General features: G+C 45.6%; 2 protein-coding genes and 1 non-coding gene across 3 annotated transcripts; 2 read left to right on the forward strand and 1 right to left on the reverse strand.

Moving 5' to 3' along the window:
* Window positions 1–1,203: 1,203 nt before the first annotated feature.
* Window positions 1,204–15,990, forward strand: LOC123770896 (uncharacterized). The gene is made up of 14 exons (XM_045763074.2): window positions 1,204–1,343; window positions 3,308–3,485; window positions 6,708–6,826; window positions 7,038–7,123; window positions 8,017–8,229; window positions 10,403–10,482; window positions 11,592–11,832; window positions 12,669–12,765; window positions 13,030–13,199; window positions 13,869–13,982; window positions 14,149–14,253; window positions 14,562–14,652; window positions 15,219–15,322; window positions 15,691–15,990. The coding sequence occupies exons 2-14, from the start codon at window positions 3,313–3,315 to the stop codon at window positions 15,937–15,939; spliced, it is 1,842 nt and encodes a 613-aa protein (XP_045619030.2). The 5' UTR covers window positions 1,204–1,343; window positions 3,308–3,312; the 3' UTR covers window positions 15,940–15,990.
* An 886-nt stretch (window positions 15,991–16,876) lies between these two features.
* LOC123770897 (dynein axonemal heavy chain 10) lies at window positions 16,877–24,205 on the forward strand. Its single transcript, XM_045763075.2, has 11 exons — window positions 16,877–16,897; window positions 17,320–17,494; window positions 19,709–19,914; window positions 20,346–20,500; window positions 20,632–20,737; window positions 21,235–21,464; window positions 22,142–22,306; window positions 22,801–22,909; window positions 23,289–23,380; window positions 23,815–23,982; window positions 24,160–24,205. The coding sequence occupies exons 1-11, from the start codon at window positions 16,877–16,879 to the stop codon at window positions 24,203–24,205; spliced, it is 1,473 nt and encodes a 490-aa protein (XP_045619031.2).
* On the reverse strand, window positions 19,571–19,652 carry TRNAL-UAG (transfer RNA leucine (anticodon UAG)). The gene has a single exon. It is a non-coding gene; the product is annotated as a tRNA-Leu (tRNA).
* Window positions 24,206–25,529: the final 1,324 nt, after the last annotated feature.

A 25,529-nucleotide genomic window follows, 5' to 3' on the forward strand; every position in this document is an offset into this window, starting at 1 on the left:
CAGACAGTTAAACAGACTGCCAGACAGTTAAACAGACTGCCAGACAGACAAACTGCCAGACAGTTGGACAGACTGCCAGACAGTTGGACAGACTGCCAGACAGTTGGACAGACTACCAGACAGTTGGACAAACTGCCAGACAGTTAAACAGACTGCCAGACAGTTAAACAGACTGCCAGACAGACAAACTGTCAGACAGTTAAACAGACTGCCAGACAGTTAAACAGACTGCCAGACAGTTGAACAGACTGCCAGAAAAAGATTATCTCACAAACGGCAGTATATTATGTTTTGAGCTCACATCACAGACTTCAGAGGAATAGGAGACAGAACACATGATGGATGATATGAAGAATCAAAAGAGCTACCCAAAAAGACACCCCGACCCTCTCTGAAGAAAGTACTTTATTAACAAATCACACAAAATGTGTATCAGACAAGATGGCGTTGAATGTAGCCCCTCAGGAAATCATAACTGCAAAAAAAAAAAAATGTATATTAAATAAGTTTGGCGCAATATCATGGATCATAAATCTTTACAAGAAATTATTTCTCGATTTTCAAGAAAATAATGGTAATTCTCAGGGTTATAGTACCCTAGAAAGATTAGAACGCCAATATTTATATTTATTTCACATCATGCAGTGTCCACACAAGTCTAGAAACACCTTAACTCCTGCAAATCAGCGTAGGGAGGAGAATTGTTTAATTACTCAATCACCACGCAGCGGTGAACAAGCCAAGAAGACATTGAAAAAACAATTTGGGAAGAGCCTTGTCGAGGCCGCTGTAACACCTTTAGCCACAATTTAAACAAGTGCAGGCTATAGCGCACTAATTAAGCCATTCAGTATATTATTTAAAAGAAGGAGAAATGATTGGATAATGGGGGTGAACCTCTCACAGCCGTCTCGCCCTCAAAAGTATATAGTATAGATATATTAATAAATAAAACTGAAGACCCTCATATAATAACGAGTAATACTAATTTACCCTCTTCCGTTTTTAATGTATATAAATTTATAAACGTAATAGGCAATATTAATAGCTTACAATATGGAAAAAAAGGTTGAAAAATACCTCCTTGGCGATTTAATTAATATTCAACGATTACTTTCGAACATTATAAAATGAACTATGGTCACCAGGCACGGTAGCAAATTTGCCTGGCAACGGCGTCCATAGCAACGCATCATTGTGCGGTGGAGCCGAGTAACGGGCAGTTGGTCACCTCAGTTTCTCGACAATATACAATAATATGGATGATATTTCCTCTACCTAAGGTCTACATGGCTCTGGAAACAGAAGAACAACCTGGAAAGTAATCATCGAAAAACTAAAAGGTAATTGTTTAGCCTTGACTTTATACTGACTCGACTGGTTATATAGATAATTATGTTAATTTTAACAGCAGTAACAATTGTCTTGTTTTATCTTGGTTGCTGCAGTGTTTGACTTCCTTTACTGCTTCTTCTATTTTTTTCCTTCTCCTTGGCCACTTGTGCATAAGTGAGTTGCATATCTTTCTTGCACTGTTCTATTCCCTGAGTAACTTCCTCCATCTGTGCTGACAAAAGCTGTTTCTCCTGTTGAAATTCCTTACCTAACCTATTGTAGTCATTTATGTTTAAATTTACTTTAACTTCTTCCAAAGTGCTGACATATATCTGGAGGTTCTGTTCCAACCATTTGATCATTTATTATAATAATAATAATTTATTTATGAAATATAGGAATATTGTGCGAGTAGGTATAGTAGCTGTATATTATTGAAAGTCATAATTATTTACAGCGTTTCTGGCATTTAATGTTACCCTCCTGTCTTGATCTGTCCCCTTGAGGGGGGGGGGGGGGCTAGACCAAGTGTCTAGCTTCAATAGTCTACACATACATGGGTATAACCATCAATTTATAAACAGGCGGTCAATTAAACCTTTTAATCCCCACTGTAGAACGGAAATGGTACATAAATGATGTGGTTGTTGATGGTGTAATTGTGTTGGTTAATGTTTTCCTCTAAACTTGGTACATTACTTGTAAGTGATTATTTATCCTCCTTAAATGTGCTCAGCTCTTTAAGACACAATTGTAACATGCTCGTGTCTGCAGCTAGACAAAGGTACAACACAATTATTAATTATTAATGAATTTATTTTATATGAATTTCATCTCATGTTAGCATCCGAATACAAGATAGAACCGACGAGTTAGCCAAAGGATCTGCCTTAAAGAAGTTGGCTGTACAATCTTCTCTAGATTTCCCCTCCGTAAGATAATACAGTGACTTGTGAACAAATCTACAAGGGCCGTGACGAGGATTTGAACCTGCGTCCAAGAGCATCCCAGACGCTGCCTTAATCGACCCCCTTGTGGATTTGTTCATTTGATGCATCACGTAATTGTGATTTCTGTGTGTAATGAAACAGTGACTTAGCCTAACTATTAACGTCAAAAACTAACCTACACACCATACCTACCGGAGCTGGTACTTGTTAACTTTTTTTTTTTTTTTTTTTTTAAGACATTAAACAACCTGTTCTCGGGTAAGTGATTAGATTAAGACGCCTACTTCCCTCTCACACCTTCTGAATAGTTATATAGATATGTGATGGTCTGAAAGCATATTACGGTTTCAGTTATAGTTTACTGGTAAACTGGCAAGTGAACCTTTGTCCTAAACAGAAAATATTCTCAAGTTATAACTGTATTGTATTATAAATCGACGTTTTAAAAGTATATGAAAACTGGTAAATTCGTTTTCTTTGCTGTGCCGTGAGGTCTTGGGTGATTTTTAATGTGAAATTCTAGGAGATACTCAAATAGTTCTTGAATTTCATATTTAACATGATTGAGACTAATACTGTTTTAATCAAATTTAACCTAACTTCACCTAATCTAACCTAACTAAACAATAAAAAGGGAGTAGATAATAGCACTAATTATGTAGTGGTTTTCAAGTGTGTTCCACGAGGGTTATAACCCCCCCTACCCCATAGGACATGTTGATATTAAAGGGGGGTGTTTAATTTCCCTAAACCACAGCAATTTTTACACCAAGGTCGATTGTGTAAAAACTTCAGGGCATTCAGTAAGAGGACTTGGCCACTTGTGGGTATGGAGTCCACTACCACCCACAGGATAGGTAGAGGGTGCATAATAAGTGAACAAAACTACACCAGGAATGTGTAAGTACGGTGCTTGGTAAGCTACAGTGTCTTAGAAATGTCTCTACGAATAAGAATCCCAATTTTAATTAAATTATATAAAACAAATGTAATGATATTAATAATAATCTCTCTTTCTTGAGTGGACATGTCAGCGCGAGGCAGTGATGAGGAGAGGAGCGAGGAGGAGGAAGAGGAGAGGGCGAGGTGGGTGACCAAGAGGGTGTGTCAGCTGTTGGGGTATCCCCCCAACACCCGCACCCCCACACTGGTCTGGCCCCTCCACCCACATCACCCAAGCCCCCCCGCCCTCCTAGACAGGTGGGTGACGACACGTGTCCGCATCTCTACCACACACTCGCTGTGGAGGTTCCAGCACCACCCTGACTCGGCCTCCCTCGCTCCCACCACACACTTGTATCATGTTGCCACCTCATCCCCCACCACACTCCCTTTGCTCCCACCACATCCCTACCACACACTTATCTTATTGCCACCTCATCCCCACCACACTCCTCTTGCTTCCACCACATTCCTGCCACACACTTCTCATGTGGCCACAGCACTTTTCCTCTAGCTAGCTATTGTATTACACGTATATATATGTATTTATATAACCGAAGGAATTAGCCTCGGCTACCATCCTCTTTTTTTCCGGTCGTGATGGTCGAGTGGTTAAGGGATCCTGTACATCAGTTGCAGAGTGCTTCTGGCAGTATAGGTTCGAGTCACTTCTGGGGTGTGAGTTTTCAGTTGCATATATGCCTGGAGACCGTTCAGGCTTGTTCGCACATGTATTTATATATTTATCTGATTATGTTTACCTAATTGTGCTTGCAGGAAGGACAGCTCGTGTTCGTGGTATCCAGTCTTGAAGAGTTTATCATGTGTTGCGCTGACCATTACTGAGGGTCTAGCTTAGAGTTGGGCAGCCTTAAGGCGGGCCAGAAAAGGTTGGGCACGTTTCCTTTCACCTAATGCTTTTGTTCGCCTAGCAGTAAACAGGTATCCGGGAGTTAGGCAACTGTTGTGGGGTTGCACCCTGGGGAGGGTCAGAATGTCCACCTCGTATCAAGGAAGACCTTGATACGACCTTAAAATCTTAAAAATCTTTTCACCAGATTACTGCAAAAGTCTACTAAAATGAAGTCGCTCGAATATTTCTATTAGATCACAACTCTGTGAACGACAACATTAAATTCATTAGGAAAATGTTTGAAATATTTTGTCGCCTAACAACGCGCAATGTTTTATTTACACCGTCACCACATAAGTAGATAATTGTTGATTTAATTGGTGTTTACTGCTTCACTACTCTATATACGCCATTCATAATCTATCAAAAATATATTAATACCATTCACATAAAACACATACTACAACACAAACTAAATTTTTGTTAAAATCCAACTTGATCCTCAAATACGCTAAACATCTCTTCGATTCCGAATTTTGTTATATTTTTATCCTGCTCTTGGTATAATGCAATATATAAATACGCCAGTAAATGCATTTGGAGCTTAGCTATAAGTCGCTGTCCGGTCCGAGGTGCTCGGGAGACATCTCCCGTCACGCAGGGTGCAGTCGCACCTCCACAGATCTCCAGTATCATCTATTGATACTGGTAATGGCTCAAAAGGGCCACCACTTACGGGCTATTCATGCCCGTGCCACCTTTTGGGTGGCTTAATCTCTGTCAATCAATCAATCGGTCCGAGGTGGACCATCATCATAACCTCGTGGGTTGTGGGGTCAACTCTTCATCCGTCTATTGTGACTCATCACCTGTGTAAGCCAATTATAATATAAAATGTTTTTGTACAGCATATTAATATCTTATTCTAAATGCGGTCTGGTAAAGCCTTAGCAAAGTAAAGTGCAACTTTCGTGTGACGACAAGTTCCTCAGCCTGGACTTGTATGGTACTGGCCACCAACTTTACGACTCCGATCTGTTTATGCTTCATCTAGATGTTGCAGGTCTCGGGAAAATTTAAATTTTCCAATGTCAATGTTTTTAATGTCAAGTTTTCGGATTCTCGTGTGTTCGTCGTGAATTCCTCTATTGTAACTGTGACCGTCACTTGCTCATACAGTATATCCTGTCTTGTCCCTGTATCTCATTTTTATTTCAAATTTTCCTCTATTTACACACACACACACTTAGTTATGTTGCTCAACGACGCATATATACTACGTTAAGATGCTTTTTTTTAACAATTGTGTTTTCTGTTGTGTAGTTTAGGCTGAGCTGATGTTGAGGGTTGTAGCGGAAGACGAGCCTCAGACTGGCCGCAGTATCCAGCAGGGGCGCCGGTTCTTAACGTGTCAGCATTAATTCAACGTAGAATTGGTGTTGACGTTGAATCTGCGTCGAACCAACGTCGCTCTTGGATATTATTGAGCCTGCTGGCCAGTATTGAACGCTGGGGGGAGAGGTTGACCTGTTTATTTTCCTTAATCTTCTGTATATATAAACTAAGGTTGAGAATATAACATTTATTTTATCAAAACATTTATATTCATGCTATTTTGGTTTTCCATTGTCGGGGACAGGAATCCTGTTAGGCTTAACGTGGCACCCCGAGCCACCGACCGCTGGGATGACACACACGACTCTTGATGAACTCGCTGGCGTTCACTGTGAGGTTAACAGAGACATCAGGTGAAAGCAAATGTGGGCAAATAAATGTCTAGCCTCACCAGGGAATCGAGCTCTGGTCCAATCGGTTGTGAACAGTTTGTGTCTCTACTGTGCTTCAGAGTATAGGATGGAAGACCAATCCCTGCGTCTTTATGCTGGTTCTTGCGTCACGCACACTACGGAGACAACACTCACCACAACACAACACACATGACACAATACACATGACACAATACACATGACACAACACACAAGACAGAAGACAAAAGAGACAGAAGAGTTAGGGGGGACATGATCACCACATTCAAGATTCTGAAGGGGATTGATAGGGTAGATAAAGACAGTCTATTTAACACAAGGGGAACACGCACAAGGGGACACAGGTGGAAACTGAGTGCCCAAATGAGCCACAGAGATATTAGAAAGAACTTTTTTAGTGTCAGAGTGGTTGACAAATGGAATGCATTAGGGGGTGATGTGGTGGAGGCTGACTCCATACACAGTTTCAAGTGTAGATATGACAGAGCCCGATAGGCTCAGGAATCTGTACACCTGTTGATTGACGGTTGAGAGGCGGGACCAAAGAGCCAGAGCTCAACCCCCGCAAACACAACTAGGTGAGTACAACTAGGTGAGTACAAGACGCTGAGTCATCTAGCCCGGTCTAGTGCTTGGCCCTTAGGCCTAAATCTCCACATAATAATGATTTGCTAATCACGAAGGTAACTCCAGAAAGGAAAATGAAAGTTGAAATGTCCTTGAGTACATACACTGAAGTATATTTACACGAGACCAGGAACACAAAGGTGCTTGTGTTCCTTCAGTTTGAAGACGTTAGACGGCGCTACGCAAGTCGTCCCGGTCTGGTGCCTTCGTTTGATAATTTCTCCGCTCCCGCAGGTTCCTGGACGAAGCAGATAGTGGGTCGTGTCTGTTCTTCTGGCAGGACCAGGAGCTACCTGACGACCTGGATGGCGTAGAGGGCCATCACCACCACCACCTGCCTACCACCACCACAGGTGCCTAACTACCTACCACTCTACGCAGCAGTCACTCTCGGCTATAATGCGATATTTCATTATATTTTATTGAATCTTGTTGATACCGAGCGATAGGAGTTTGGAATAGTTGTATAATAGATGAATCCTGCTGTAATTAACTTAATTATAACAGGATTAACTACTAATCCCTTAAATTCTATGTTATATTATGATGATTATTATCTCACAGCATCGACCACCTTCTCCTGGAAGTTCGACGAGGCCGCCGGCGACAGTGACGACGACAACGCCGCTAACAACGGGTGTGTCGTGCAGGTGTGTACTCCCCTATAGCTGTCCTGCAGGAAGATGACCTTTAGCACTTGGGCCCCCTCCTCTTAGCCCGCCACTCTAGGTATTCCCTGATTCTATCAACTGTTCACTTGACTCCAAATTTGGAATTTGCCGGCCCGCTCTTCCCTCCGGTACATTGGTTGCTGTCAGCAAGCGTGACCAAAAAGGTATAGTTTCCCCTTGAAAACAAATCTTGAGAATTTGCATCTTACTATTGTTCTTTCATTACATTTTTTAATTCCCTTCTTAACCCTAACTGTATTGGCACATTTTCTTTGAAATATATGCACCTATTTATGTTCTTAAGGGCACACTGTCAAATGTCTGTCTGTTCCATGAACACTGTCCAATTAGATTCAAGAAATATCTTGGTAAATTCTGGTTTGTAAATGGTTGCTGAATCATGGAACAAATTACAGGGTAATATAGTAGACGGGGGATTGATGGATCGTTTCAAACGAAGACTTCTCATTTGAATGAGTTTGGGTGGATGTAAATAGGAGCTGCCTCGTATGGGGTAATAAGAGCTCTCTCGTATGGGAGAATTTGAACTCTTGGATTAGCCAATAAGAGCTTTCTTATATGGACCAATAGGAGCTGCCTCCTATGGGCTAATAGGAGCTGCCTCCTATGGGCCAATAGGAGCTGCCTCCTATAGGCCAATAGGAGCTGCCTCCTATAGGCCAATAGGAGCTGCCTCCTATGGGCCAATAGGAGCTGCCTCCTATGGTCCAATAGGAGCTGCCTCCTATAGGCCAATAGGAGCTGCCTCCTATGGGCCAATATATCTTCAATAGTTTTCTCGACTATGTCCTTATGCATCTTATTATTCTTCGTCTTCCGTGAATAATGTCTCTACGGGGGTGGTTACCCAGTCCTTCACGGAGGTGGGAGCTGCTGGACCCATGCTGCTGGTGGCGGAGGGCCCGGCTCCCAGGCTGGTGGGGGCGGCAGGCGTCCTGCTGAAGAAGGCGGTGACTGGGACTCTGCCGGATGGCGACCAAGCCCATGACCTCCTCCCGCAGTGCCTCCACCTGACGTACCTTCACCCAAACACCCACCGCGCCCTCCACGCCATCTTCCAGCAGGTGGGTGTGGCTGTCTTGTTGTTGGGTGTAGTACACTGGAAGTATCAGGGTGTGTGGTGCCAGGGAGGTGTAGTGTAGTGCCAGGGAGGTGTAGTATACAGTGCCAGGGAGGTGTAGTATACAGTGCCAGGGAGGTGTAGTATACAGTGCCAGGGAGGTGTAGTATAGTGCCAGGGAGGTGTAGTGTAGTGCCAGGGAGGTGTAGTATAGTGCCAGGGAGGTGTAGTATACAGTGCCAGGGAGGTGTAGTATAGTGCCAGGGAGGTGTAGTATACAGTGCCAGGGAGGTGTAGTATACAGTGCCAGGGAGGTGTAGTATAGTGCCAGGGAGGTGTAGTATAGTGCCAGGGAGGTGTAGTATAGTGCCAGGGAGGTGTAGTATACAGTGCCAGGGAGGTGTAGTATAGTGCCAGGGAGGTGTAGTATACAGTGCCAGGGAGGTGTAGTATACAGTGCCAGGGAGGTGTAGTATAGTGCCAGGGAGGTGTAGTATACAGTGCCAGGGAGGTGTAGTATACAGTGCCAGGGAGGTGTAGTATACAGTGCCAGGGAGGTGTAGTATAGTGCCAGGGAGGTGTAGTATAGTGCCAGGGAGGTGTAGTATAGTGCCAGGGAGGTGTAGTATACAGTGCCAGGGAGGTGTAGTATACAGTGCCAGGGAGGTGTAGTATAGTGCCAGGGAGGTGTAGTATACAGTGCCAAGGAGGTGTAGTATACAGTGCCAGGGAGGTGTAGTATACAGTGCCAGGGAGGTGTAGTATACAGTGCCAGGGAGGTGTAGTATAGTGCCAGGGAGGTGTAGTATACAGTGCCAGGGAGGTGTAGTATAGTGCCAGGGAGGTGTAGTGTAGTGCCAGGGAGGTGTAGTATAGTGCCAGGGAGGTGTAGTGTAGTGCCAGGGAGGTGTAGTATACAGTGCCAGGGAGGTGTAGTATAGTGCCAGGGAGGTGTAGTATACAGTGCCAGGGAGGTGTAGTATAGTGCCAGGGAGGTGTAGTATAGTGCCAGGGAGGTGTAGTATAGTGCCAGGGAGGTGTAGTATACAGTGCCAGGGAGGTGTAGTATAGTGCCAGGGAGGTGTAGTATACAGTGCCAGGGAGGTGTAGTATACAGTGCCAGGGAGGTGTAGTATAGTGCCAGGGAGGTGTAGTGTAGTGCCAGGGAGGTGTAGTATAGTGCCAGGGAGGTGTAGTATACAGTGCCAGGGAGGTGTAGTATACAGTGCCAGGGAGGTGTAGTATACAGTGCCAGGGAGGTGTAGTATACAGTGCCAGGGAGGTGTAGTGTAGTGCCAGGGAGGTGTAGTGTAGTGCCAGGGAGGTGTAGTGTAGTGCCAGGGAGGTGTAGTATACAGTGCCAGGGAGGTGTAGTATACAGTGCCAGGGAGGTGTAGTATAGTGCCAGGGAGGTGTAGTATACAGTGCCAGGGAGGTGTAGTATAGTGCCAGGGAGGTGTAGTGTAGTGCCAGGGAGGTGTAGTGTAGTGCCAGGGAGGTGTAGTATAGTGCCAGGGAGGTGTAGTATACAGTGCCAGGGAGGTGTAGTATACAGTGCCAGGGAGGTGTAGTATAGTGCCAGGGAGGTGTAGTATAGTGCCAGGGAGGTGTAGTATAGTGCCAGGGAGGTGTAGTATACAGTGCCAGGGAGGTGTAGTATACAGTGCCAGGGAGGTGTAGTATAGTGCCAGGGAGGTGTAGTATAGTGCCAGGGAGGTGTAGTATAGTGCCAGGGAGGTGTAGTATAGTGCCAGGGAGGTGTAGTATAGTGCCAGGGAGGTGTAGTATAGTGCCAGGGAGGTGTAGTATAGTGCCAGGGAGGTGTAGTATAGTGCCAGGGAGGTGTAGTATAGTGCCAGGGAGGTGTAGTATACAGTGCCAGGGAGGTGTAGTATAGTGCCAGGGAGGTGTAGTATAGTGCCAGGGAGGTGTAGTATAAATGTAGCGCATGTTCCATGGCTCTTGTGGTGCATATTTTAAGTAATGTCAGTATCATAGCCCGGATGTTAAGTAAGATCACAATCTTGGCACAAGTGTGGTTGAATTAACGTTAGAATCAGGTGCTAAGTAGCGCCGGTGTAGTTATACAGGTGATAACGTCAAATATCGTGGTACAGATGAACAATGATAACATTATCACGGTCCAGGTGTTAAGTAATGTCATTATTACGGTTCAGGTGTGTCGGCCCATATGTGAGAGGCTTGGTAAAGCGGACAGGACAGCCTATCTCGCCTCCCTGGCCAGCCATTTCTCCAGGTAAGTCACACCATCCTCGTCACCACACCTGTCAGGTCACACCATCCTCGTCACCACACCTGTCAAGTCACACCATCCTCGTCACCACACCTGTCAAGTCACACCATCCTCGTCACCACACCTGTCAAGTCACACCATCCTCGTCACCACACCTGTCAAGTCACACCATCCTCGTCACCACACCTGTCAAGTCACACCATCCTCGTCACCACACCTGTCAAGTCACACCATCCTCGTCACCACACCTGTCAAGTCACACCATCCTCGTCACCACACCTGTCAGGTCATGTTTGTCCACCCGGCAGCTGACCCCATAGGCGTATTCAGCAATGTTCACGAACTGTGTGATGAAATGCGATATTTGTTCACAATTATTTGTATCTGCAGCACTTATGTGTGAAGCATTTAATGAGGTGCGACTCGAACACAGGAAGAGAGCGAATCATTGTTCATGGAAAGTGTTAGGTTCGAGTCGCAAGTCTGTAAATGGTTTCACCCACGCACTGCACATGCAAATAATTGTCATCAGAATCTAAACACCTAACCTCACTTGCGTCTAAATATGTACAATATGCAAATATATAATATAATTTACAGGTGAGAAAATTCCTGTTTTGATTAAACTGTTAAATTCATGACTGTGACATTGGGGTCGGCCGCTGGATGGAATAGACATAACCAGAGTACAGGTTGCAGTAATAATTAGTAATAGAACCTAAATACCAAACATAATCTAGGTCTAATTATACACAAAATTCTAATATGAGGTTGATTTATGTCTGAGAAATGCAGAGTTTGGATGCACAATACGTTAAAAATAAACGAATGCGTTTTTGGGATGGGAAGCAGCCTGGTCGAGCCTAGCCTGAAGACAGGTTGTCTGACTGAAGGCAATAATGATTCAAGAATTAATGAAAACAATTATTGATGAACCGTCATCAATTAGCTGTTGGGTTAACACACACACACACACACACACACACACAAGTTATCAGTCCCAAGTCTTCATTATTTGGGAGTATAAGGTTTCCGCCTGATACTTTTTAATATATGTTTCTTTGTCTAAGTAGAGAACCATAGGTAAAATTACCTTTTTCCTCTTGTGTCAGGCTCTGCGACCTGACGACCCCAGACCCGGCGCTCGACTACGACTCTGACGAGGACGAGGACCCCCAGAAGCAGGCGGTGGCGTGCCTGGGGGCGCTGAAGGAACCCGGGGAGGAGATGGACGATCAGAGGAGGGAACAAGGTGAGAGCAAGGGAGGTGAGGGGAACGAGGAGGTGCAGGTGAAGGATCCCAAGACGCTGCTCGTCAAGAACGTTAGGAGGCACTACGACAAGCACTCCCAGGTACGCCGCCAGGCTCTTGGTTTCCTTCACTTTAGTCTTGGGGCGCACACGCACTCCCTCAGTCTCTCTCCCTCTCTTTGGGGGAGACCTCTCGCTCTGGAGCAGACCTCTCGCTCTGGGGGAGACCTCTCGCTCTGGGGGAGACCTCTCGCTCTGGAGCAGACCTCTCGCTCTGGGGGAGACCTCTCGCTCTGGAGCAGACCTCTCGCTCTGGGGGAGACCTCTCGCTCTGGGGGAGACCTCTCGCTCTGGGGGAGACACCTCCCTCATTCTATCTCCCATTCTCTCCCTCATTCTCTCTCTCACTCTCCCTCTCTCTCACTCTCTCATAGGATATATAATATTAATTATACTATGGGGTATCACCTGTGACAGGAAGAAGCAGAGCCTCGGAGCACACACAAAGCATTAGAGGGGAGGTTTAGGTCCCCTCCAAAGCAGCTTCAATGTTCTTTATTCCTACCTCGCCCTAATTGTTATTAATGCTGTGCTTTATTAGGTATTTAAAGGTTACATGTTGTGCAGTTTTTGGAGCTCTTCAACGTCCAGGCAAGACGACGACTACACAACAATTCAATGACGTATTTAATGCTTCACAATAATACAATACTAGAGTACTTCAGCATAATGTTATTTTGCTTGATATGTTAGCAGTTATGTCGCCTTGTTACTTACAGACGAATGCATCCTTGTTAGGTTACAGTGATATTACAAAGAGTTAGTGGCATTTCATTGATATTAATGGTATTACAGTGGCGACAGTGGTATTACAGTGACGTTATAGAAATGTTAGAGACAATACAGTAACACTCTGATGTACTGGCTCCTACCGACAGGTCAACAGTGACGTCACACTGGAAGAGCTTCAGACCAGCTGGACCTGCAGCTTCTTGGAGCTGTCTGCCACCCTCGCCCACCTGCATAGTCACCCACGTAGGTACCCCACCTGCCACCCTCCCTAACCAACATTGTTTGATGCTGCCACGTTTTCTACGATGCTTCCCCCACCACTTTCTTTGATTAATCTTCACCATTTTCTATCATGCTTTTCAGCCGTTTTCTTGGAAAGCAAACCTACCGTTTTCTACATTGCCTCTCAACCCTGATGAAAGTGGGAATCTGGGTGATAATGTTGATCACGAGTTGATAGTATCGTGTTTAATGTTACTTTCTTTGTCAATGTATTTAAAATTGCAGTGATGATGGGTGAAGAAGGGAAGGAGGAGGAGGAGAAGGCAGAGGAGGTGATGGAGGAAGAGAATGGTGGAGGAAGAGAACTGGAGGAGGCTGTCTTGGAGCTGAGTGACCTCCATTCTGATCTCAGTGACTGTCACAAGTCTCTCGCTTATCTCCACAAGTTCATTAAGGTGAGACATCACGTTTAATGTAAGCCTTCACGCTCTGGGGGAGACCTCTCGCTCTGGGGGAGACCTCTCGCTCTGGGGGAGACCTCTCGCTCTGGGGGAGACCTCTCGCTCTGGGGGAGACCTCTCGCTTTGGGTGAGACCTCTCGCTCTGGGTGAGAGGTCTCATTTAATCTCAAATCGCAACTGTGTTTATTTTCTGACATTTTCCTTGACTCGCTAATATTCAGTCAAGGTTAACTAATATTAATAATTATTAGGTTCATAACTAATAGTTCTCTGGTTAACTAATAATACTTATATTAAGACAAATACATTTACATTAACGTCTGGGTAAGTTAAATTGTCCTATGCAGGCGATGAGTCACAATAACGTGGCTGAGGTATGTTGACCAGACCACACACTAGAAAGTGAAGGGACGACGACGTTTCGGTCCGTCCTGGACCATTCTCAAATCGACTTGAGAATGGTCCAGGACGGACCGAATGGTCGTCGTCCCTGCAGTTTCTAGTGTGTGGTCTGGTCAACTTAAATTGTCATGATTTCTTTTATGGTCGTCCGCTAATCTGTCCTGCAACTTGCATACTATCTCACCCACCTGTAGTCCCACCCACTTACCATACAACCCACCTACTATACTCTTTGACCCACCCACCTGTCCCCTGCTTCAGGTGGTGAGTGAGCGGCGGCTGGAGTCGTTGGCTGGCCACGCCTGGGACCTGCTAGACCTGCTGCTCCTGGTGTGGCGCCTCGGACGACGACACGGCATCAGCGGCAAGGTGCAGGTGAGTCCCCCGGCTTCTGGGAGCCCCTCGGCCCCCTGGAGGAACAACTCGGCCCCTTGAGGAGCTCCTTGGCCCCCTGGAGGAGCTCCTCGGCCCCTGGAGGTGGCCGAGAAGCTAATTTTATAATAAGGAATCAAATCTCATATATACATTTTCCATGTTTCAGTTGATCTTGGAGTCAGCAGTGGAGAGTCTGGTGGAACTGGTGACCCATGAACTGCGCCCAGTCAATCTCCTGCCCTCTAGCATGAGGGAACCACAGCCTTTCTTGGTCAGAATTTAAACTTTCTTCCTCTGTTGTATAATCTTGCTGGCCTAGTTTTTTCACCTAATAATTATCTTGCCTTCTTCCTACATTAGGCCAAGAGCCACACCACAGCCTTGAGTTATCTCTTAGTGTGGTATAGTGATTATTTAAAGTAAATTGATAACTTTTTGGTCAATTAGATGTGGAATATTAAATAAATTGCTCGGTTCACCTTAAATTTTATGTCGGCACTTGTTATATACAAATTGTTATATATACTTGTAAAATATTTATGTGACTTGGTGATAATTTGAGTGTGTGCGTGTGTGCAGGACTCTGCAGGCCGCGTGAAGGAGGCGCTGCAGGTGGTGGGGGAGTGGGAGGCCGCCGTGGAGCGCTGTGCCCACTCAGTCTCCAGGTCAGGTAGGGACAACCTGTTCTGTGTAACCCCGTTCTCCTTCTAGCACATTACATTTTGACATATACTTCACCTAAAACTGATGTACCAAAGCATGGTAGTGACTCGCGAAATTGACGTGATGTTCCGTTTTCTGTTCGTGGGTCCTTGGGTTGGTTAGATTCGGGCACGTCATAATTTTGAGCAGCTAACGCGGATCAATTCGAGAGGCTGAGAATGATAAAAATATTACACAAATCAAAGAACGTAAGTAATCAATGTAAAATATAAAGCACCAGAAATTTAGCTTCTGGGTCCTTTAGCACAGTGGTCTACGTCCTTGGCTCACACCCGAGGGATCCAGGCTCAGTCCCCGGGCGGGACAGAGACAGTCGGTGTTGTCTCTCACCCTCACCGTCTCTCACCCTCGCCGTCTCTCACCCTCGTCGTCTCTCACCCTCACCGTCTCTCACCCTCGTCGTCTCACCCTCGTCGTCTCTCACCCTCGCCGTCTCTCATCCTCGCCGTCTCTCACCCTCGCCGTCTCTCACCCTCGTCGTCTCTCACCCTCGTCGTCTCTGACCTTCCACAGCCAAGCGCCAGAGAGACGGTCGCCAGGACTTCGACCCCAAGAAGGTTCTCCCGACCATAGGGAGCCTCCGAGCTGTGTGTGTGGACCTCAGTGACATCATGAAGGTAGGTCGCTTCATCCGTTATACTGGGCTGCAGGTGACGAGTAGCAACCACCTGGCTGAGGATATAATGACCAAACCACACATCAAAAAAGGGGAAAAAATGACGACGTTTCCGCCCGTCTTCGACCATTATCAAGTCGTTTCCATAGACAACCGAAACGTTGTCGTTTCTCCATTTTCTTGTGCGTAGTTTGGTCATCTTGGACTAAATAAATGACAAGAGACAAGAGAATCAGCTAATCAGACATTGACTAACTGGGTTAAAATTGTGTTTAATGGTCCCATTTGCAGCAAAATCTTGCAAACAGATGGAGATATAAATGTACATTTTTCGGGGGTGTTGTAATGGTTCATATTCCCTTTCTGCAGGTTCTTCTGGAGGCGCAGACAGGGTTCTCGGGGGAGTGGTCTGCGCTGATCCGTGTCCAGGACCCCGACCAGTTAAAGTCTGTGACGTCGCAGGTGCTGAGAGTGCTCACAGCCTATGACTTCAACATCTTCTCCACGAGGAACCAGGACCGGTGGGTGAGGCAGAAGGAGGACTTCCAGCTGGCCGTGCAGAAGTGGGAGCAGGCGGTCGTCAGTGCTATCACAGAGAGCTTCAGGGACAGAATGTAAAGCTCAGGAGTTTTTACACATACACACACCCTTTGTCTACACCCTCGTAACTATGTTTTATCCAAAGCCTCATAAGTGTAACCTTTGTTACTTTTCACCTTTAGTTAAATTATGGACTGTTAATGTGGCGTTTATTGTGTTCACGTTGTACAGTAATTATCATGAACTTTCTATCTAGACTTGTTAACACTCATTCGAGAAGTGTTTCAACAGTCTCGGTGTTGCAGGACCTCTGAGCTGGTGACGGCGGTGGCGGGAGTCCTGCAGAAGGAACCTTGCAGGGAGAAGTTCAGAGAGGTGCTCATATCTCGCCTCCCGGACCTCCTCTCTGCGTTTGCCGCAGAGGTCAAGGGCATCAGAGCCGATTTTCAGGTGAGGCTCAAGTAATCAGAGGCACAACTGTGCTGGGTGGGCTTTAAAAAGGGCTGTCATATGATGGCTTCACTCTTACTCAGGTATATATTAGCTTAACTCCTGCGCAGGTATATAATAGCTTTAGTTCTTAACGGGTCAATAAGTCTATGGCCTGCCCAGTTATCTTATAAAAGCAAATAAGGATCTCAACCTTGATTGTATAGAACAAATTACCGGATAGCATAATTGTCGTGGGTTCACTGGATTATTCTGAGTGCAGGTTAGACACACATGAGTATGGGGGGGGATATAAATAGAAGCTGCCATGTGCAGTTTAACATGTTTCCATGTGTGTGTTGCAGGCCCAGCGGCAGGTAGAGAGGCCTGGCACTCAGGCACCGCTCTCTGGAAGGGTTCGGTGGATGGGCACCTACCTTACGAAGCGGCTGGCGGCCTGGACCACGCTCAGAGCTCTCTACTCTCAATATCAGGTAGTTACCGGAGTTCTCTTCATTGTATACGGACGGGAGGCGTGGGAATACCACTGGGCGGGTATCTGGTTAAACTTGGATTTTGGTACCAGATGGTGCCTTCCATAATCCATGTAAGCCATGCAGCCCCTCTGACTTGCCCATAATGTTCCAGCTTGAGTGTGTCTGAGCCGTGCAGGGACGCGGGTGTGGTACCGTCTTACAACTTCACATTTTTCTCATTTCCTGTTCTACCTCTCTGTTTTGAAGACTAAATGGCACCCTGGGGAATAACTGACTAGCTTCCCTTAAGTAGCTTGGATAATTCAGTAGCAATAAACGTCATCAACATATTTTATAACATTAAATCTAGCAATATTATCATCTCTCTATTAACTTTGCAGGAACAATAATGAAGTGTATTATGGTGACTGTGCCGGGAACATCTGTGGTCATACCCCAACACGATCACGAGAAATCCTTCACTTTCAGAAAACGCTGCAATGAAAGTCACGACCTTTCTTAATCCTTAGTGACTTTGTCATGTTTCTTCCAGGGTTCCGGGGCGGGCGGGGAGCTGTGGACGGAGGTCGGGGCGGAGGTGGAGGAGGTGCAGCAGGAGGTGGAGAGAGCCAGGGAGCGGATGGTGCTGGAGTGGGGAGAGGCAGTCACTAGACAGATCCCTAAGCTCCTCGTCACGCCCGTCCTCGCTAGAGATGACCGTCACTCCGGTATATACTTCTGTCTGCACTTGCTTCTACATCTTTGCGTATACACATGTGGGTTTTTGTTCCAGCATATCCAGATACGGGGTTTGGTGCCAGAATATCCACATACTGGTTTTGGTTCCAGCATGTCCACGTAATGTTTGGTATTCACGTGGTTTATAATGCCAACATAGTCCTTAAACCCAGCATATATACGTGGATTTTGGGTCCAGCCTATCCACATGGCTCTTAATCCAGGCATATTCAAATGATTCTCAAGCACAGTATATTCACATCTTCCTATTTGTCGCAGTCAATCTGTACAGTTTTGTCAATTGCGATAAACCCACATTTATCCGTTTATTGCAGTGCATTTTTTTCGTAACAGTGGAAGTTATACCGTCTTTTTTCATGCATGAAATTCGTATGTTTTCTTCTGCAAATGAAAATCTTCAGATTTTTTAGCTTCTAGTTTCCCTTTCTAACAAAAGACATGAGGGTAGTTTGTACATGAATTGTACAAACTTGCCAGTCTTGCCTGTTGAGGCTGGCACTGTCAGTACATGCTCTGGGATACTGGGATACATGCTTTGGGATACTGGGATACAATCCTCTCCATGCTTGGATACAATAATATAAGTACCAGAGATTTATTCAGCTGAATAACTATCTTGTTTTCCTAAAGTAAAAGGAACGCTTGATTACACACAGAAATCACAATAGCGTGATGCATCAAATGAACAAATCCACAAGGATCCTCTCGGCCGCAGGTTCGAACCCTCGTCACGGCCCTTGTGGATTTGTTCAACGCTTGATTATTCCTAGGGTTTGGTTAGTCTTTTTTTTTTACTATTGCTTCCACCTGTTGTGGAACTTTTAGTGAATTGTAGATTGTGACTCCAAGACGTGTAAACGAAGTATACGGGTATATCCCTTAATTCGTTCTCTTATAGATATATCCCTTAATTCCGTTGTCTTCACCTCCTTTACCATAAGTTTGAAAGCGTTCAAATATAAGGTCTATAACATCTTATAAAGTCAAACAACACAACATTTCGCCGGATAGAGCTATATAAAACAGCATAATATAACACCAAATGATGCATATATAACCCACACATAACACCTTTATAAACCACACCACACTTTAAAAAGCCTAAATCATCGACCTGGTTAAATAAACCCCAAGACCCAACACTCCTACAGCGAGTGAAGCGTCTCGGAATATTGATGTCATCAGTTATCCTGCGTGACGGTCACATCGCGTGATAACATTGATACCGGTGACGTCAGTGGGTTCCTCCACGCACGCCACCTGGACGTCCAGGTGGTCTAGATTGGTATTTAAGTCTTAATTCACAAGGTAAGGTAATTATCAGGAGCAAGCGCTACAAACCCTTAAGACTACGAAGCACTAGGAAAGGATAAGAACTTAAGATGTACTTGTGTATCTTAGAACGTAGTGCCCAGTATTTCTGTTTCTTAAACATTGACGTCTTAATGTGCAGTGTTTTCTATTTCTGAGAAAGTGACGTTTCATTGTGCCATATTTATGATTCTTAGAAATTGACGTCAGAATGTACTATTTTTCCGTTTCTTAGTGACGTCATACTGTACTATGTTCCAGTTTCTTAGATAGTGACGTCATAGAATACTAGTGTCCTAGTTCATAGAAAATGACGACATAATGCACTATTTTCTTGTTTCTATAGTGACGTCATTATGGGCAGTGTTCCTATTTCTTAAAATATATCTGTTTGTCATTAATTTTGTAACTTTGTGAACAATACTGAATATTCGTTCAGTATTGTTCCCAATATGTTCACTAATATATATTTTTTAATATACCTAAAGGGGTCCCACCTCTGGAGTAATAGTAGGGACTCATAGCCTCGGAGAAGAAAATAAAGAGTACTCAGAGACCTTGTGGATCCTCTCTGAACACTGATATTTTCTTCTCCTACCACCCTTATTCTTTTTGTATATGTACTCACCTAGTTGTGTTTGCGGGGGTTGAACTCTGGCTCTTTGGTCCCGCCTCTCAACTGTCAATCAACTGGTGTAGAGATTCCTGAGCCTATTGGGCTCTATAAAGGAGCTTGGCAGCGGTGGGATTCGAACCCACGCCTCCTGAGAGACTGGAGCCTAAATCCAGCGCCTTAGACCACTCGGCCACGCTACCTGTGTATATGTGTGTGTGTGTGTGTACATATATATATATATATAATATTGTGACAGGAGTCGGAGGGTGGAGGGTGCAGCTGCCGGGAGAGCTGCAGTCGGTGGTGTGGGAGTCCGGCCAGCTGCTGCAGGCTGGCATCCGGCCTCCTGACCTGGCCACTCACCTCACCCTCCACTACCAGACTCTCCAGACAGCCGCCATGGGCCTGCATCTGACCCTCAAGGACTACCATGCCGTCCTCGATCAGCTCAGTCCGGTACAGGTGGGGGACATGACTCGTATTTCTTCCTTTTCATGTTTTTTTCGGATTGTGTCAGAAGTTATTTTGGAAAGTCTTTGTGGCTTTGTTCATGTGGCGTCTTTCGTTGTCTCTCTTCTCCTCTGCTTATTCATCCCTTCCTCTCCTCGTATCTCTTCTTCTCTGTTCATATCTCTTCTCCTCTGCTCATATTTCACATCTACTGTTGTCCTCATCACCGACTTATCCTGCACCTTTAAATTTATTCCACTTTTTATCTTTTTTATCTTTTTACATGAAATAAAACTGGTAATATTAATTCAGGTAATATTAATACCCGAGATAATAATTACATTGCGATAATGTAGATAGATAATATAATAGTCACCTCAAAACAATCGACATGAAACTTGCTATATATAAGTCATTCTTACAAGTGGGGGTTTGTGCTTCAGCGGGAACTGCTGAGTGCGGAGCTGGCCGGGGCGGACCGGGTGCTGGCGGCCGGGCAGCGGGTGGTGACCTGGTCCCCGGCGGCCCTCACCCACTTCAGCGCCTCCTGCAGAGACGTCATCGAACACGTCAGAGCTCTAGCTAATAAACTAATCAGGTGAATGAATAATGGTAGCAGTCTTTCTCGTAAACATATTGAATATGGCAGAAAATGATTATATATTTCAGTTTAGTCAGGAATAGAAGCTAGACTAATTGGGAGAGTGTAATGTGATGTTTGTTGGGCAGTATCACGGTGCACCTGGAGGACTACCTGGGCGCCATACACCAGCGGCGCCTCCTGCGTGTGGACCCCTCCAGGGCCCATTACTCTCGCCACCCTCCCTCACTACAGGTCAGCTGGCAGATGTTTTATACCGGTATATATATATATTTCAGATGTTTTATACCGGTATATATCTGAAGTGGGTGCAGGCGATGAGTCACAATAACGTGGGTGAAGTATGTTGACCAGACCACACACTAGTAGGTGAAGAGACAACGACGTTTCGGTCCGTCCTGGACCATTCTCAAATCGATTCACTTGAAAATGGTCCAGGACGGACCGAAACGTCGTCGTCTCTTCACCTTCTAGTGTGTGGTCTGGTCATCTGAAGTGGGTAATTTTCTTTCACATATATGGCCGGTTGAGTCACATAATGAAGTACAGAATGGCGTTATATTGGCTGTAATGTTGTTTTCATGTATTATAAGAACATTCGGGAAGACGGAACTTTTGATATTATGCTATTATTCAATGATACATCACATGTCTTGCCTCATCTAGCACCCCTCCCTCAGTACCACGCTCATCAAGACACACACGGCATCATAATAATTAACCCACTACAGGAGCTGCTAGATGTAGGTAGAGAGAGCTGCGACGACTCCATTGACGAGCTGGTTGAGACCTACGACAAGTTGGTGACTACGCTGGGCTCTGCCGGGCTCTTGCTGGCCGGGGCCGAGGACGGTGCTCCAGAGCCCTTGGCTGCTCACATCCGCGCGGCTCCGGAGCTCAAAACAAGACTGGCGCCGTTCCTGCTACACTGGAAGCGCAGCATCCAGGAGGGCATCACCATGTGAGAGGCAATGGTGTTCTGGATTGTAGTTACTGTTAAGATATGTTGACCTTGGGGCCTCGTAGCCTGGTGGATAGCGCGCAGGACTCGTAATTCTGTGGCGCGGGTTCGATTCCCGCACGAGGCAGAAACAAATGGGCAAAGTTTCTTTCACCCTGAATGCCCCTGTTACCTAGCAGTAAATAGGTACCTGGGAGTTAGTCAGCTGTCACGGGCTGCTTCCTGGGGGTGGAGGCCTGGTCGAGGACCGGGCCGCGGGGACACTAAAGCCCCGAAATCATCTCAAGATAACCTCAAGATAACCTCAAGAAGATGGATTTTTTATTATCTGGACATCCAACTCACACATCTGAAAATAAAGAAAGTAATTGAATAAAATAATGAATGCTCTCATCTTTAGCGTTCAAGTTGAACGTTCTTTCATCTCATTTGTTCAGATTATACATACTTTCATAAAGTGAGCGAAAACTTAATGTTTTTTCATTAAAGTATTACAATTTCACGCCCTTTCATCGTGTTCAAATCGCACGTTCTTCCATTAAAAAATAAGTTAAAAATACATATCCTTTCATGGAAAAAAGTATTGAAAAACATGTCCTTTCATCAAAACATTTCAGCTTACACTCCCTCTGTTTCAAAATCGCATCAAAATCATCCTATCTCAAATGTTTCTACAGGATGTTAGTGAACAGCATTCGTCAGGTGGAGGGCTGGCTGGAAGGTGAAGAAGTGGTGTTTGGTGTCGAGTCAGACTTAACAGCCACGTCGAGTCTGACCCTAACCCCTTCTGCTCGGACGCTCTCCTCCACCCTGGCCCACGCTCTCGGACACACTGTCAGAAGGTGAAGTCAACCTCTTGATAATAAACATATTTATGATTATATAATGCAGACGAGGAATCACAATAACGTGGCTGAAATATGTTGACCAAACCACACACACTAGAAAGTGAAGGTACGACGACGTTTCGGTCCGTCCTGGACCATTCTCAAGTCGATTGTGATGAAATTTGATGAAAGGACGAAACGTCGTCGTCCCTTCACTTTCTAGTGTGTGGTTTGGTAAACAGGATTTTATAATTTATGGCAACCATAATAAACATTGAAAGTAGCTTGTATGGTTATATTTCCACCTTGGTAGGTAAAGTATGGAGGGTTGAAGCTTGTATCTTGGCGCTATTGGGATCAGGTGATGATTTAGTGTGAGGCTGAGTCAAGTACTGCTAGAATCCTGCTATCATTCAGTGCTAGGCTTGGAGTCTGGCGCTAATGGGACCAGGTAATCGTTCAGAGCTACAACTCCCTCTGCTAACATTATCTACCCTCCCGACCTACAGTGCCATGGCTTTCCGGCACTGGGTGGAGCTTGACGATGGCACTGTGTCACTCAGTCCGGCACCCACTGCTGATGATGACACCCTCGCAGCATCTACCTTCTACAGTCAGGTGTGTGGTGCTGGTGTGTACGAACAGTTATAATGACTGTGAACAGCTGTCACTTTAGATTTCCTAATATCCCTGTGTCTAACTTTTTCTTCCGTGAAGTCCCGAGTAATTCTGTCTTATTAGTGACGACCTGACTATTGCATCCTTATCAAAGGTGATCTGATAAGAGCACTTTGTTCTTATGTCCATTTTTCCAATTTTATTCTCCAGCTGTCATTACTAGGTGTATATATAGTCACCAGGTGTATATATACTCACCAGCTGTCATCACCAGGTGTATATACTCACACGGATATGATAAAGCCATAATCCATTTCTCCTAGACATGAAACAGGCGGTAGGTCTCTCTCACAAGTATGACTGAGGTGTGTTCTCTCAGGTGTCTGGGGACCCTCGTCTCCACGCGGCCATTGAGAGCGTTCAGGCCACCTTCGCCAGAGTCATCCGTCAGCTGGATATTGATTTACAGAGGTAAGTTTTGGCGGAAGTGAATGCCAATTATCCTTCAGACCTATAGGGCCATAGGAGGAAGTTCCTATTTATATCCACCCAAGCTCATTCATATATATGTCTAACCTGCTCTTGAAACATTCCAGCGATCCCACTTTTATTGTGTTCGTTCTAGACGTCTATTGGGTTCGTTCTAGACTCACAATCGGGAATCTTGGGTTCGTATCCCAGACGGGACACAAATGGTTGCCCATCTTTCCTATCACCTAATATCTCTGGTCTTCTAGCAGTAAATAAGGTACCCGGGAGTTAGTCAACAATTGTGGAGTTGTATCCATACGAGGGTCAGTAATTCGACTTTGGATGGGACCTCGATATCAGCATAATATATACATACACACGCTGCCTGTCCCCGATAAAATGAATTATTAAATATGTGTTGACACTGCCCTCAGCTGGCACGCGTACGAGCACGTCTGGCTTCGAGACAAGGCCGCTACAGTGTCCAGGTTCTGTAGGAGTGGCCCCTCCGTCAAGGACTACGACGACAAGCTCAGGTTCTACACGCACCTCGCTACAGAGCTCTCGCAGGCGCCCCAGCAAGTAACCCACGGCTGCGTCAGGTTGGCCTATTATACAACTCCTTTTTTGAAGAAATATTTATATAGTTTAAGAAATATGATTTATATATATTGAAACGTAGAATGGTATGTTGAAATAGTAGGTAATCATATAATTACTGTTCCTCTCATTTATAGCAATTATAATTTACTTCAATAATTTTTCATTAATTTTGATAGGCATGTTGGGAGTGGGGGAGGGGGTTATGTTAAGATAGGTGTATGATTGTGTGTCAAGATGGGAACACCTTGAGATAAATGCATCTTAAAGTTCGGGTTTCTTGAGATAGGAACATCTTCGAATCGCGCACGCTATTTCCTAACCCCAGGTTTTCTCATATGTAGATCATGAATATTTCCAGGGATGCTTATATATCGGCCCAAACTTGCAGAATTACGTATTACCAATATGTATGTTGTTGGTAAGTCTTACACTCGATCTTCCATGCGTGTAAGGCATAGGGAATTTTTTGTGTAAGGGAGTATTTTTTCTAAGTGTTAAAGATTCCATTCTAAGCAAAAACATTTACGTTAATTGGTGAGGTTTTTAACAAGCAAAATTGATTCGTGTGTTCGTGTTGCAGTTTGGATGTTCACGTCTTGGTGCGTCAGATAGTGAGCCACGCTGCCGACTGGGTGAAGCTGCTTGGTGACGGCCTTCTGCAGGAGGCACAGAGTCGCCTTCAGCACGTCCTTCACCAGGTCACTGTGAGTGTTGCAGGCCACGGGTTCCTTCACCAGGTCACTGTGAGTGTTGCAGGCCACAGGTTCCTTCACCAGGTCACTGTGAGTGTTGCAGGCCACAGGTTCCTTCACCAGGTCACTGTGAGTGGTGCAGGTCACAGGTTCCTTCACCAGGTCACTGTGAGTGGTGCAGGCCACAGGTTCCTTCACCAGGTCACTGTGAGTGGTGCAGGCCACAGGTTCCTTCACCAGGTCACTGTGAGTGGTGCAGGTCACAGGTTCCTTCACCAGGTCACTGTGAGTGGTGCAGGTCACAGGTTCCTTCACCAGGTCACTGTGAGTGGTGCAGGTCACAGGTTCCTTCACCAGGTCACTGTGAGTGGTGCAGGTCACAGGTTCCTTCACCAGGTCACTGTGAGTGGTGCAGGTCACAGGTTCCTTCACCAGGTCACTGTGAGTGGTGCAGGTCACAGGTTCCTTCACCAGGTCACTGTGAGTGATGTAGGCCACAGGTTCCTTCACCAGGTCACTGTGAGTGGTGCAGGTCACAGGTTCCTTCACCAGGTCACTGTGAGTGGTGCAGGCCACAGGTTCCTTCACCAGGTCACTGTGAGTGGTGCAGGCCACAGGTTCCTTCACCAGGTCACTGTGAGTGGTGCAGGCCACAGGTTCCTTCACCAGGTCACTGTGAGTGATGCTGGTCACAGGTTCCTTCACCAGGTCACTGTGAGTGATGCAGGTCACAGGTTCCTTCACCAGGTCACTGTGAGTGATGCAGGCCACAGGTTCCTTCACCAGGTCACTGTGAGTGGTGCAGGTCACAGGTTCCTTCACCAGGTCACTGTGAGTGATGCAGGTCACAGGTT

Source organism: Procambarus clarkii, chromosome 56 (assembly GCF_040958095.1).
Source record: "Procambarus clarkii isolate CNS0578487 chromosome 56, FALCON_Pclarkii_2.0, whole genome shotgun sequence".
Lineage (NCBI taxonomy): Eukaryota > Metazoa > Arthropoda > Malacostraca > Decapoda > Cambaridae > Procambarus > Procambarus clarkii.

Bases quoted from the DNA above. Each gene is read 5' to 3' on its own strand.
- LOC123770896 (XM_045763074.2), top strand. From the start codon at position 3,313: ATGTCAGCGCGAGGCAGTGATGAGGAGAGGAGCGAGGAGGAGGAAGAG. The intron at 7,124-8,016 runs GTGTGTACTCCC...GTGGTTACCCAG, and splicing joins ACAACGGGTGTGTCGTGCAG to TCCTTCACGGAGGTGGGAGC. The intron at 14,254-14,561 runs GTCAGAATTTAA...GCGTGTGTGCAG, and splicing joins GGGAACCACAGCCTTTCTTG to GACTCTGCAGGCCGCGTGAA.
- LOC123770897 (XM_045763075.2), top strand. From the start codon at position 16,877: ATGGTGCCTTCCATAATCCAT. The intron at 19,915-20,345 runs GTGGGGGACATG...TTTGTGCTTCAG, and splicing joins ATCAGCTCAGTCCGGTACAG to CGGGAACTGCTGAGTGCGGA. The intron at 20,738-21,234 runs GTCAGCTGGCAG...AACCCACTACAG, and splicing joins GCCACCCTCCCTCACTACAG to GAGCTGCTAGATGTAGGTAG.